The 13,380-nt window shown below is 39.7% G+C and overlaps 1 protein-coding gene across 2 annotated transcripts in view; it reads left to right on the forward strand.

Moving 5' to 3' along the window:
- Window positions 1–13,051, forward strand: part of LOC121500641 (limbic system associated membrane protein) — a 650,912-nt gene extending 637,861 nt beyond the window's left edge. For both annotated transcript variants that reach the window (XM_041772536.1, XM_041772544.1), the window contains one exon: window positions 5,081–13,051. In XM_041772536.1, the coding sequence (XP_041628470.1) occupies window positions 5,081–5,178 (98 nt within the window). In that variant the 3' untranslated portion in view covers window positions 5,179–13,051. The remainder of the gene's footprint in view (window positions 1–5,080) is intronic.
- The last annotated feature ends 329 nt before the right edge of the window (window positions 13,052–13,380 follow it).

Consider the following 13,380-nt stretch of genomic DNA (forward strand, 5'->3'; position numbering starts at 1 on the left):
CCCTCCTTAAGTCCTCATGGCTACCCACTTGGATTGGTAATTGTCTTATATGAAGATGTTTTCTTCTCTGAGCCTCAAAGGGGATGAGCCAACCAAGGTCATTCTCAATTGTGAAAACCTATTCTTGTGGGACTTGGACCCTACCAGTGACTAACAGCCACAGAGATTATGGACACTTTGTTGTTTACTCCCGGGAAAGGGTCAGCACCTTGTTTATAACCAGCTCTAAGAGGTCTTCACAGAAGGCAGTAAGGACAAAGCCATCAGGAATACATACATTGAACCAAGATCATCTGGGGCAAGAAGGTGTAAACTCCTGTCCCCTTCACCCCTTCTTCTCTCCCCAATGCCATGATTATCAATTACATGTGAATTTTAAATGGCTAGTGTTAGTGGAACATATGATACCTAGTGTTTTGAAATGGATGGAGAAATAGGGGATAGGGTTTTATTTCAATGACCTAGTGTCACCCAAAGGAATTCTAAGTAATGACCTAAAATTTCAAAATTTTGTACGCTAAACTATTTGATGCTGTTTTGATGGAAAAGATGTGATGGACTTTACCATGAGAATACTTCAGGTTTATCCAAGACTCACTTTATAGAGAGGGGAGATAATGCAAAGAGGAGGCCAAGTTTAATTCTAAGACATATTGCTCACATTAAACATCAACATATCCCCTCTTCTGTGCTCCAGCCTGGAGAATATAAGCTTTAATCTCCGATTCATTTCCCCTGAGGAAGCTGTCCTGGCTGAACATAGAAAGCAGGTGGCGCCAAAGTCAATCTTATCAGACTTCCCTTTCACTATGGCTTCCTAGGAGAGGGCAGTGCCTTAGCTTGCACATCCAGCTAATAACTAAGAGAGATTTTAGAAGATTGTTGTTCTCTTTTGCTGAACAATTGTTTTGTATTTTGAGTTTTTCTTTTATTTTCAGACACTCGGTCAGCACTTAATGATTCTAAGAATTCAAACTTAAACTCACCTGGTCTTTCTTTTTTTTCTTGTATGACTCAACTGCATACAGGAATAAAATTATTATTGACCTTGATTCCTTAGTGGCTGAAAGGAATGCCCGAGGATCATTGAGGCTGTGATTAATGATATTCTTTAAGAATGATCATTTTGAATAAATCTAGTCCAGGGAAAGAGCCCTAAGTATTCAGGAGAAGCTACAGAAATGCATGGGCTAGATTTGAATGAAGCACAAAGTGTTTCCAAGTGCATGCTCTCTAAAGCAGGTGTTGGGAAATCACCTTGTACTTTCTTCAAGATTTTCTTGAAAGACAGTCAATTGGCTGAGCATCCTGCACCGAATTTACTGTGTAGAGACTTGCCGAAAATTCTCATATCTCACAATTTCAGGATGTTTTATCAACCTTGTCCTTAATCACAAATTCCCTTGTAAAAGCATTGTCGTGGCAAAGTGCAGTCCAGCAATCACCGTGATACAGAGTCTCACTTATCATCCTGTCCTGAGGTTGAGAATCGTGACCTGGTGTGTTGACTCAAGATTCTCAATCTTGCTCCAGCTGAATTTTGCCTCTTCAGGTCAAACTTTAAAAGCCTTGACCAGATTCACAAGCCAATACCTTTGATTCAGGGGTATTTCATGGCTTTCTGTAATCTAAGCTTCTATAGTTAATAGTAGTATGATGGTGCTACCATTTATTGAATGTTTACTAGATACCACACATATAAGTGTGCGCACATACACGTAAACACATATAGAATGTGGCTAAATGCCAAGATATGATTTTTGTCTGTTGTATGAAAACCGTGTAGCAATTTTTGAATTGTGGTTCTATTTGCCCATCTATTCTTAAGGCTAATTTATGTTTACAGACTCTTGCTTTCATTATATCTGTCAGTATATAAAAGCACTTGCTGAGCCTGGCCATCTGGTGTGGGAAATAAGATTTATCATTTGCATTTCCACAAATAAGCAGAAATTTCATAACTATGAACTAAAACATAATTAATGATTTTGCTGATTATTCTTCCCTGAAATAGCCATTAACTGAAGTAGTCTCCTATGCAGTCATATATATCTATAATTGCATACACACTTGTGATGATTCTCCAACTATCATTCATTTACCCTTGCATTTTTTCAAGCTATTTATTTACTCTCAAAACCAATTATGAAAAGAGCAAGTCATATAAGCACATCAAATAGCTATATGAGAGCACTTAATAAATAATAATTGATACAAATGAAGATATCTTTAATAGATCCACAAAATGCATTTCAAATATATAATAATAATTCTACAAGAATGAAATTATTAGCACAGTCATACTGGGATTTCCTATATATATCATAGACTAGCATGTGAAAGTAACAGTTAATTCTCAATTATGTCTATTAAAAGACCAATAGAATATATGTACAGTATATCGTATGTGTATATATGAGTATGCATATACCATCTATACTTCTCTTTGTATCTGTGAATATATATGTGTACGTACATTAGCAAGAATGTTATACCTGAACATGTAGGCTCATCTATGTATGTATTATATTTTTCAATGATGCAATTTTGGCTTTCTCAAATATTTACTGCCCTTCAAATAAAATGATCAGACTAGACTTTTTAGACGTCCCCAGGTACACTCAACTCCAAGACGTCTGAAAGATACTGTAGCCTGTCCCAGCACTAAAAGTGAGATTAAGGAAACAGGCAAAATTAGACTCTTACTAAAACCCTTCTGTTTCACACCATCCCTAGGGAAAAACAAAAATCATTTTTGCTTAGTCCGGTCAGGCCTCAGTTTGTGTGTAGTCTTTCTGTTTTGGAAGCTGTCCTGACCCGCTAATCCAAACAAATGTGCCGCAGAGTTATGCCATTTAAAGCGTAGAGAGGAACTAAAATGATAGGGAAATGCATTACCATCTGGCCAGAAGCTCTAGAGAGTTGCCACTGAGAGAGCTTAAAGGTCACAAAGGCCAAAAAAAAATAATAATAATGGTGGTGAAGGGTGTGGGGCTACAAAAAGCATTGAACTGAGACTCTGAACACTGTATTCTAGTGCCCAGTCACCAATTACCAGCACAGGTGCTTTATGCAAGATACATGATCTTCTTGAACCTGAATTCCCCATGAAAAGCATGAACCCAAAGGTAGTGAGAAAGTGTCTTTTATTAACACAACCCTAGAACCATTCAGAAATGTAAAGAATGGACTGATTAAATATTTAAATTGTTTACTCTGTATTTCCATAGCTTTCCAGGTAATAAAGCTCATTTTTATACTATAACTACACTGTTCAAAGTTTTACATATTCGCATTTTTATAGTAATATTTTTTATGTTCTCAAAAAGACGCGCTAGTAAAAATGTTCTATTGAAAATCTTTTTTTTTTCTTTTTTTTTTTTTTTCAAAGATAATGATTGCCTCCATGTTGTGTTTTGTTTGTTCTGGCTATTGTTTTCCACAAACACAAAATTCATTTGCTGAACGTTTGACAGGAGACTTACTGGCAGTCCTTCACTGTGTAACTTCACTGTGTGGTGGTGACAGGCAGAGACTGCAGCCAGCCGCCTGGGTAAAAACCCCAGCTCCCCTGCTTACTAGCTGTGTAAATTTTTGCAACAAATTTAACCTCTTTCTGCCTCTTACTATCTCACTGTAAAAAAAGGGTTCATTCTAATGCCTACCTCAAAGCATGGTTATATGCTTACATGTGTAAAGCATTTGTAACAGTACCTTCTCGTAAGTGCTGCGTAATTGTTGGTTTTATTGGGTGGTTGTTGCCATTGTTTATGTAAAACACGGATTAGGAAAACATTCTTGAATTCAACATCTTCTCTGTTGTTTGGCCTCTGACCAGATATGTTTGTAGACAATCCTGGAAACATTTGCATACCAGAGGATGCTTCCGTTGCACATGCAAACCATCGTAGGTTTCAACATACGCGCGTATGCACACACGTGCACATTCATTCACACACATTGATCTGTATATGTGCCCTCAAAACTGCAAAGTGACCCATAATTAGTCACATTGATTTCTCTTTTAAATATCATTGTCTAAGCATGCAGTCTTAAATCTAAAAATCCTTGTTGTGAAAAGTACTAACATTTTCTTCCTGTGATGGATCTATATGAACAGAACTATGCAAAAGGAGAAAATGGAACAAGCAAAGCGTCAGAGACGCTTTTGGGGACTACGTTTTCTGCCCCAGTTCTCTCCTTTCTGTCAACACAAAATCCTTTCTCCACTTTCCTTTCCATTCCAGTCTCCCTCTTAGATCCACACTCCCATATACCCCACATCGTGTCCATGTTGGGAAAACTAAGGTGGCAGTGGGAATACACGGGGGCCACCCCTCCAGGGTGAATTCTGGACAAGTCCAAGTCTCGGTTCTGCTTCTGGCTTGGACCTACCTATTAACGTCTCTAGGTTTGGTGGTCCCTGTTGTGGTTTTCCTGTTGCCTTTGCTTTTGACCTTTAAAGTGTCACATGAAGAGTTTGGACCAGATGATCCCGGGCTGCCTCTTAAGACCCTACAAGGAGTTCACTTACTCTCTACCTTGCAGCAAGGTGACATTCAGCCACAAATGTTCCTTGGAAACAATTCCCCTTCCCATTAACAAATAAATAATGACTGCTTCCCCCTGAGAAATGAGAGTTTCAGATTGGTCCCATGTTTTATTGATGGAGACACTGTGATGAATCAGCTGGAGGAGCCGGTGTCTGGCTGCTGAAAGACCCCATCAATGCTTGGAATCTTAACGAGTGCTGGCATCACAGCGCTATGCCGAGCAGAGCGTGCGAGAGGAGGCTGGGTGAAGAGGAAGGAGCCCGTTGCACCAGCAGACACGCCAGTGAGCCTTCTCCAGCAGGAGAGCTCTGTGTACAGAAGTGTTCAATCACGGAAACCCCTTGAGATACTTAAAACTCAAGGAGAAGGATTTAGGGAAGATGGTGAGCCCTTCTTGGGCTGTACCTAAGCGCACTGGCTTTGAGGTGCTGCTCCCTGGCCCTTCGTACCTCCGACACCCGCTGTCAGCTGTCACCTGGAGTGGGCTGGCTCTAACTCTTCTCCTGTCTTTCTCTTTTGCATCGCAGGGCCCGGGTCGGTGAGAGGAATCAATGGATCCATCAGTCTGGCCGTACCACTGTGGCTGCTGGCAGCATCTCTGCTCTGCCTTCTCAGCAAATGTTAATAGAATAAAAATTTAAAAATAATTTTAAAAAACACACAAAAATGCGTCACACAGGATACAGAGAGAGAGAGAGCGCGCGAGATGGGGGGAGCCTGTTTATTTTACAACGTTGTGTGTTTATAGATGAAGGGGGAAATAAGAAAACGAAGAAGAAAATGCACTTGAGACCATTTTAAAGTCCATCAATAAAAGTCTAACTATGAATCAGGGTGGGAAAAGCTCTACGAGGCTATGTGTATATCGAAGCAAATGTATTCTCTATAAAGATGACATCATGCTAAGGACACCGGATGTTGTAAAAATAAGTCAAGAGAAGAAGTGTCAGATGGGTATTAACCCCCCCACACACACACACTTTATCCTTCCTTCATTCTTTTTCATCCGTGGGGAAAGAAAAAATAAGGTCTTGCCTTTGGTGTTTCTATTTCCATCATCTTTTTATTTTGTTTTTCATTTGAGCTGACTCCTAGCCATTTCAGACTATCAGTGGAACCCACGCTGGAATCCTGTGTCGAGCCTTTAGCTGGCTTTCCTGCCTCCACTATCTCCCCAACTTTTAAGACCATCTCCTCCCCCTCCAGTGTGTTCTATCGCCCCTACATCCATCCCAATTACTCCCCCTTCAGCCCCCCTGCACAAGGCCCCCAGCTGCTGCTTCTCTTCACCCCCTCCCACACCCCCAGCACCAGTCATGCCGCAGACACTAGGAAGTGCCATTTTAATTTTCTCCACTGTATGCGCGTGCTCAAGTCTCTCGCTCTCACGTGGGTGTACGTGTGTGAGCGTGTGTGTCTCTCTCTAAAGCATGCCAAGGGAATGGTCCATGTGTACATAGACTCATTGTGCTGTAGATACTGTCCCGCATTGTAATTGTGAGACGCGGCTGTGACAAGTTGCTGGGGGACATGGTGGGGAAGGAGGCATGGAGCAGAGTCCCCCAACCTCCCCCCCCCATGGCTGTCACATGACATCAGCGTGTATCCACACCAAGCCGTGCCCCTTCTAAGGGCAGAGCCTCATATTCCTCTTAGTCCAATCATCAGAACCCAGTCGAGAGTCACTCAGAATATCACTGTAAATGAAAGTGCCTACTATTGATGGGGTGAGCGAACAGTAGAAAGAATCAGTGACGTCAATGAGGTGACCTAGGAGAGCAGGTTTCTGATTTCACTCTTGTTTCATGAGTCTGAGGAATTGATAGATTTCCTGGCTTTCTGCAGGCTTAGATCTGCTCTGCTGCAGGAGTGAGTAGCATGTGTTGAGTAAATCCCAAGAAGCAGGAAGGTCTCCAAGTGTCAATTTCCAACAAAAGGATGATGAGCCACGTGGAGATCTAAGCAGCCCTGTTTTGCCCCTTCCCTGATCTTCGAATAACATTGCATTTGGCCCATGGATTCCCTTGAGCAGAGATTATTTCCTATCTCAGATACAATATAGTGAGAGTGAGCAAGGCAGGAAAAGCAGACAGATGCACCGGTCCCTACTCATCTTGTAGAGATAATGGCAGAACTGTGTACAAAGCATTGACCATAACAAGAAGGAATCCATCCCTTGTGCTCCTTTGCAGATTTCTGTCCTGGTGGTGTAAGCTAAGACTTTATTTGGTGGCCTCCTTTATGCTCCACTGGTAATGTTTGCAGTGTTCACGGTAGTCCATCATTATCCTAGGCCAGGCCACTAAGATCTATGTCACCTTCCCTGCTCACTTTTGGCTTCTGGTTCCTGAAAAAGATACTGTGGGGAATGTGGTGCCTAAGTTCACATCGACAAGAGTCCTCTGAAATGTGAATTCGGTCCTTAATCAAAAGAACCGGGAAAATAATTTAGGCAGAAGTTGTATGCATACCACAAAGCTTGGTTATCACCGCAGCACCAGAATTTTCTTAGGAAAGGTCTTGCGGAGAGAGCTGGCTCTCTGCCTGTAGATATCTTTGTCAGGAAACCAACCATTGCTTTCACTTAGACTATAGGAGGCATCAGAAGTGGCTCAGTTTATGAAAAGACAGAGGATTATTATTGAGGTCCTAATTGAATGTAAAGCCAAATATGGTACCTCATCTAGTTTTGGAACTTGAAAAATAGCTGTCACAGGATATAAGACAGGAAACCTCCTAACTGCAAATAGAAAAAGGAAGGAAGAGAGCAAGAAAGGAAGAGAGGAAGCCAGGGAAAAAAGAAGAAAAGGGGAAAGGAAGGAAGAAAGGAAAGAAGGAAGGAAGAACAGAAGGATCTGAAATTTCTACTGATAGTTTTTTTTTAATTGAAGGCAATGAGCCTTGCCTTTGAAGGTAATGATCTCTTTGATAAGCAACATTTTAAATCTGTTCTAGGGGATTCTATTGTTTGTTTTAGAAAGCTTATCACCAGCCTTCTTTTATGATTTTGCAGTTTAGACAGGAGACAGAAGGACAAATTGGGCTTGGGGATGGATAAGAGTATTTGTGGCAGATCCTCACAGAGAAGAGAAATCCTTATCCAAGAAAGTAGCTACTAAAATATAGGGAAGGTGAGCCATATTCCTATCCAGCATCAATTTATTGACAATCGGGGTTTCTCTAACATTGTGGTTGTAGTACAGGAATAAAAGTTTATCATCATTGGTGATAAATGTTCCTCATATATTGAAGAGCCAGTCACATCCTTAAGTGGAAGCTTTAGAGGAATGCATGCTAATTTAAAGATATATAAGAAAAGAAAAGTAGCAGGTGTTAATTCGGTTTAGTATCAGTTTCGGGAACAGATCCTTGTGGCATGTGACACATTTTAATCATACGCCTACATTTCATCTTCACCCTATCATAAGGACAAGGTCTTGGTTTTATGGAAGAAGATTCTCCACTGAAAGGAATGTCTGCCTTGTCAGCACCATTTGTTCCCTGAGTTTTAATATAATTGACCATATATTAAACATAATTAAACATATATTGAATATTGTGGTGTTTGCATATATCTCCGGCAGGATCTGGGAATTTAAAAAATTGGTCCTGGCTCCTGTTTCAGAGCAAACATTGACCCCAGAAATCTCATAGGTTTGAGAATGTCTCTAAGCAGTGTGAAGAATGGAGGAGAACATAATTTGGAGAAAGTTCAGGAAAAAGGTAGCAGCCAGAGGACTACACCAAGAAATTGAGTCCGAACATGGAACTTCTTGGAATTTAGTTCATCATATTGCTCTAAATCCCTTCAAGAATCTTGTCCATTGGTACTCAAAACTTGAAACTCTGCACTGAAAAGAACCAACTGGTTGGAAATAATACCCTGAGAGAAGTGAAATTCATCAATTAATCTGAATGGCTAATATATTTAATGTCCTCTGTATGCAAAACGAAACTCCACTATTCATAAAATGAAATCCTTAGAACTGACCTTCCGTTAACGAAAGCAGAAATGACCTTGACCAAGGGCACTTCCTGAAGAATGAGAACTATCCTAGGTTTTACAACTGCAGAATTATATCTTCTGTGCAATTGTTCATCAGAAGGTGTTGCCTTGTTGGAGGAACAGTCTTACTTGTTTTGAGACATAAAATCCCTCTGCCCTAAAAGAACTAAGGCTTAGGGAAAATTTGTATTTTCTGTTGGGGAAGAATTGTCCTATTGACCTTTGCCTTCTCTTCCAAGTCAGACAGACTTCTCCCTTGCCATGGGCATTTTTTTTTACCACATATTCAGTCAACTGGGGCTATTCATAGAGACCTTGTAAAAGTACTCGTGATTTTCATGTTCTTGGAGACAGAAACAAAAATCTGTTTCTCCTCCAAAAATGGACTTACCTCCTTTGCACACAAAAACTAAACTCCTCAGCATGAGATTATTTCTGAGTTATTACCTACCGGGTGGTTAGCTTCTTAACTACTCCAGAGTCACAGTTTCCATCCCCAGGTTGGTTGTGGTTTGATTGTTTCTATTGGCTTGTCTCCCAGAATCTCTCCTTTTGTTTTTTGCAGGCCTTGAATTATTTGTGGAAAAATAATATATATGTGTATGTATTTTTTTTAATCTTATCTTTACAGATGCTATATTTACAATATTGTATGTATTATAAGACAAATCTAGAATAACGGTTTAAACGTAAAAGGAAGAAAAGTACTGAATTTGGTTTAAAAAAAAAAAAGAGCTATGCTTCATTTAGAAAGATACGGAGCCCCATCTTTTTCCACTTTGTAATTATTTGTTTGAGAGGAATTTGTTTGTAGACCAAGTTCCGTGGATTAACCATGGCCTTATTTTTCTCATCTTCATAACTTTTTAGCCTGGATTTAGTCTCAGTTACCGGTAACTATCTTTTTTTTTTTTTTAATATAGAAATAGAAGTGCAGTGCTATATCTGACCTATAAAAACTATTAATATTTTGAAGACAAATGTTAAACATACCACAAAAATGATGAGATAGGACCCTAAATTAAGAAACACAAATTCAGTTCAGGAAGTCTTCTTCTTTCTTACGTTCTTAAAATATTTCTCTTCCAAAGACTACATTTGCCCCAGTGATGTAAATTTTCCATCATGGTTGGCATAGTATCTGTAAACATCTCACTAAATGCAAAATGGAGTTTACATTTATGTGCATACTAGTGGAAGAGAAGTAAACTATTCTCATTTGCATGTAGCTGTGTTGTCAAATGCGGCCAACTGAAATTCAAGAGAGAATTTGTTTTCACCCAGCAATGTACATCACTTTCTTCTTGGCAAAGAAGCTGGTGTTAACATTAGGTTTAGGTTTAACATTTACACCAGCGCAAATGTTTATGGATATTATGGAAAACTTATTTTAAAATCTTGATTTCTTTTCAGTGCATTTACATACTGTGTGCTGATTAATAAATTAGGCACCAATCATGTGTAAATCAATGTAAATCACTAGTTTATGTACGTGATATAAACTATGTAAACTTCATTTTTCAGGCGGTGCCCAGGTTCAGCTAAATCTATGAATCTTAAAGAAACACCCCTCCCCCCACAAAAATAAATAAAAACTGAAGCATTTCACAGGTCAGAATGGGAAGGAGGATGACTAATGTCTCGAACAAGAAAGTTGCCTCAGCAAAAGGAAGCAGACCCACAGGAATTCCTAAAGGTCGACATCCTGCTCATGTCACAGGAGGCCACCTCTTAGTTCCTGTGGGACCTAAGTGGAGTTTTTCCCAATTGTTGCCACAGTTGGCTCACCTGACCCCAAAACAAGGGAAATGAGAAGACAGGGAGGAAGGAGTTTTAAGGGCTCATGTGTCTGTTGCATCAACTCCCAGCGTCTTCTTGATACTTCTTACCTACCATCTAAGATGGCTTATTTAAATAGGTCCAAGGAAGTCACCTACAGCTCGAGGAGTACAATATTACTCCATTTTTATTTTCCATCCAAAAAATGACATTGGGAAAGCTTCTTTGTCATCTTGATTCTAAGAAATTGTAGATTTCTTAGAAATATGTTATATTCTTGAGAACTATCTTGCCAAGTTACCCTAGGAAATTATTACTTTTACTTAAGCTGACAAACCTATATTTCTACATACCTATCCCGAATATTGCAACTGAGGACAGAATAACTTTAACTGGGAGTATTTCTCTCAGGCACCTTCTCTTGGAGTCTTTTTGAAGGGTCTGATGTGTTTATATAGAGTGACATATATACATTTTCTACAATCTGAACAGCCACAAAGAGGCATCAAAGAGATGACTTTGGGACTCAGGAGAACTTTCTGCATGGACTGTTATAGAAAGAGATTTAGGTCAAATTAACATTACACTTAAAGTACATTCCTCCACCCAAGATAAATGGCAAGTTTAAGGTGAAGCAGAAAGTCAAGAGAATTGGAATCTGGCTAGGGTCTAGCCACACAGACAAGTGAGGTGACCTTAAGCAAGTCACTTAAACTTCCTGAGACCAGGTTTTCTTATCCCAAAAATAAGGTATTTGGATCACATCTCTAAGACTTCTGGCAACTCTAAACTCTGATTTCAAGTAAGAATTTAATGCTCATGTAGGATGTGGTCAGCTGATCATTCCATGTCACCTCCAGTTTGGCCCCTCTCCCACCTTGGTTCCTCCGAACCATCATTCCATCATCCCCATTTCCAAAACGAAAACTTCTAGAATACAGGGTCCCTGGACAGGTTCTAAAATTCTCTTTTGAACAAAACTTCTTAGCAAGGTAGAGAAGGGACACATTCAGATGAGACTGAAGGCACTGAAATAACTGGAGTTGTTTCCTTATAATATAAAATCTAACTGTTGAACTGTATTCTAATAGCCTTTCATAGGAAGGAAAGTAGCCAGGCTAATATTATGCATGTTGTGTGTATGAAAGGAAACATCAGTTTTGTTTTGTTTTTGTTTTTGTTTTCTCATTCTGGGCCAAGTGCCTCATTACAGTAAATGTGTGTCCTTGAAAACTCTTTGCTTTTGCTGATGGCAGTAAGCAAGTGGTCCCAGGCAGGTTCAAAAGGCTGTTCTGTGAGAAACAGACAAGACAAGACATTTTGTTTTGTAAGGATTTTCTCATGGCATAGTTGCCCTAAAATTGACTAAGAGGCTGTGAAGTCAAGCAAGTGGACTGAGAGAAAACAAGCCTCATTTTGAAAAAGTACAGGTCGAGATCATTTAAAGAAGACAAGCTAAAAATAGGACAAAAGTAAACAGAAGGTGACAGAGTCGAACACAGGGAGAGTTGTTGTGAAAGGCCCAAATCAAATGTGGAAGCTCAGTTCTCTGAGGGAAGGGTACGCAGAAATGCTATTTCTCAGGCAGTTCGTGAGGAATTACTTTCTTGTGCTATATGCTGAATGGATTGAGCACAGGCCCACTTGTTTCAACCCATCAAAGTGTAGCCCCACACCATCCTGGAGGCTCAATTTAGCTTTTCATTCATTGCCTAAGAGAACAGAAACAATCTGAGTCTCCCGTGTCCCGAAGAGCAGGGATTATTCATAACTTCCCAGCACTTGTATTGGGTGATGTAGATAAGGATGTGCATGTGTTTAGAGCACTTTCAAAGCTCTCTTTAAATGGGAGAATGACCCACCCCTCCCTGAGGACAACTCTCCATTTGCATGGTTATTTCAGAGGTGTCTCATTGAGTGGTGCTCCTGGATCTACTCTACAGGTATGTTTTCCTCTGCACAAGCCTTCTGTATGTAAAAGCCAGGCACAGAGTAAAAATCTGCTTCTTGCAAATGAAGAAAATACGTGGAACTACTAGCTTCATGGCACGCAGCAGTAATTCTAAGCTATCTGCAGCCTTTTTGGGACCCACTTCCCCAAGTCTTTGCTCTTCACCAGAGAATGTAAATGGTTCATTCTGGTGATCATGGCCAAGTGCTGCTCCCTAAGTATTCACTGGGATGGGGGGAAGGTTAAAGGGAAAAAAAAAAAAAAAACCGCAGGGGGAGAGAAGCATGGAACAAAACCTCCACCTTCTTTCCCCCCACACTGCTTCACCCCTTCCTTCTCACTGCTCTATTGAAGGGTGTATAAATCCTGCTCTTGGTTAGAATTCTCCTTATTAACAGTGTTATATACATATAAATATATATATATATAAATATATTCCTTTTTTTTCCACCCCTATAGACTTTTCCTTGATGATACAACACATGGCCATTTTTTGTTTTTTGTTTTTTGTTTTTGTTGTTCAAAGTTTATTTTTGTTTATTGGATGGATTTTTTTTTTCCCTGGATACTAGCTCTGTGGAGGAAAATAAAAAGCGCAGTGTGTGTTTAAAAAAAAAAAAAATTAAAATTTAAAAAAAAGCTTTTTTTCTTTTCTTTTAAAATGTATTTAAATTCTGTTTCTCTCTTCTGTTACTTTACACGTATGAATGCTCTGCTCTTCTGTGATCTTAAAACAAAAATGAAATAAACGTGAAAAGGAGATGTGTCTTCATTGACCTGAGTCGGTGATCTTGTGGTTGACTGCCCTGCCTCTTGGAGGTTTTCATGAATAAGATAGGAAATGAAGCCAATGATGACAATAACGTGAGGAGTGGGTGGACAAAATACTGAAGAATCCCTTGAAGGCTCTATCAATATCTCTCCTATCACAGAAGGGAATGTGGTATTTACAATAATTGTCTTCATCTAAGCAAAGAGGTTCTCTGCAAGTTTTTCTTTTTTGCCCTTAAGGGGCGATAAGAAAGAGCATTAATTACCATTGGGAAGCTATAGATGGAGCATTAAGAAGTTCCAGATTGTTAGATTTGAGT

Source organism: Vulpes lagopus, chromosome 1 (assembly GCF_018345385.1).
Source record: "Vulpes lagopus strain Blue_001 chromosome 1, ASM1834538v1, whole genome shotgun sequence".
Taxonomy (NCBI): domain Eukaryota; kingdom Metazoa; phylum Chordata; class Mammalia; order Carnivora; family Canidae; genus Vulpes; species Vulpes lagopus.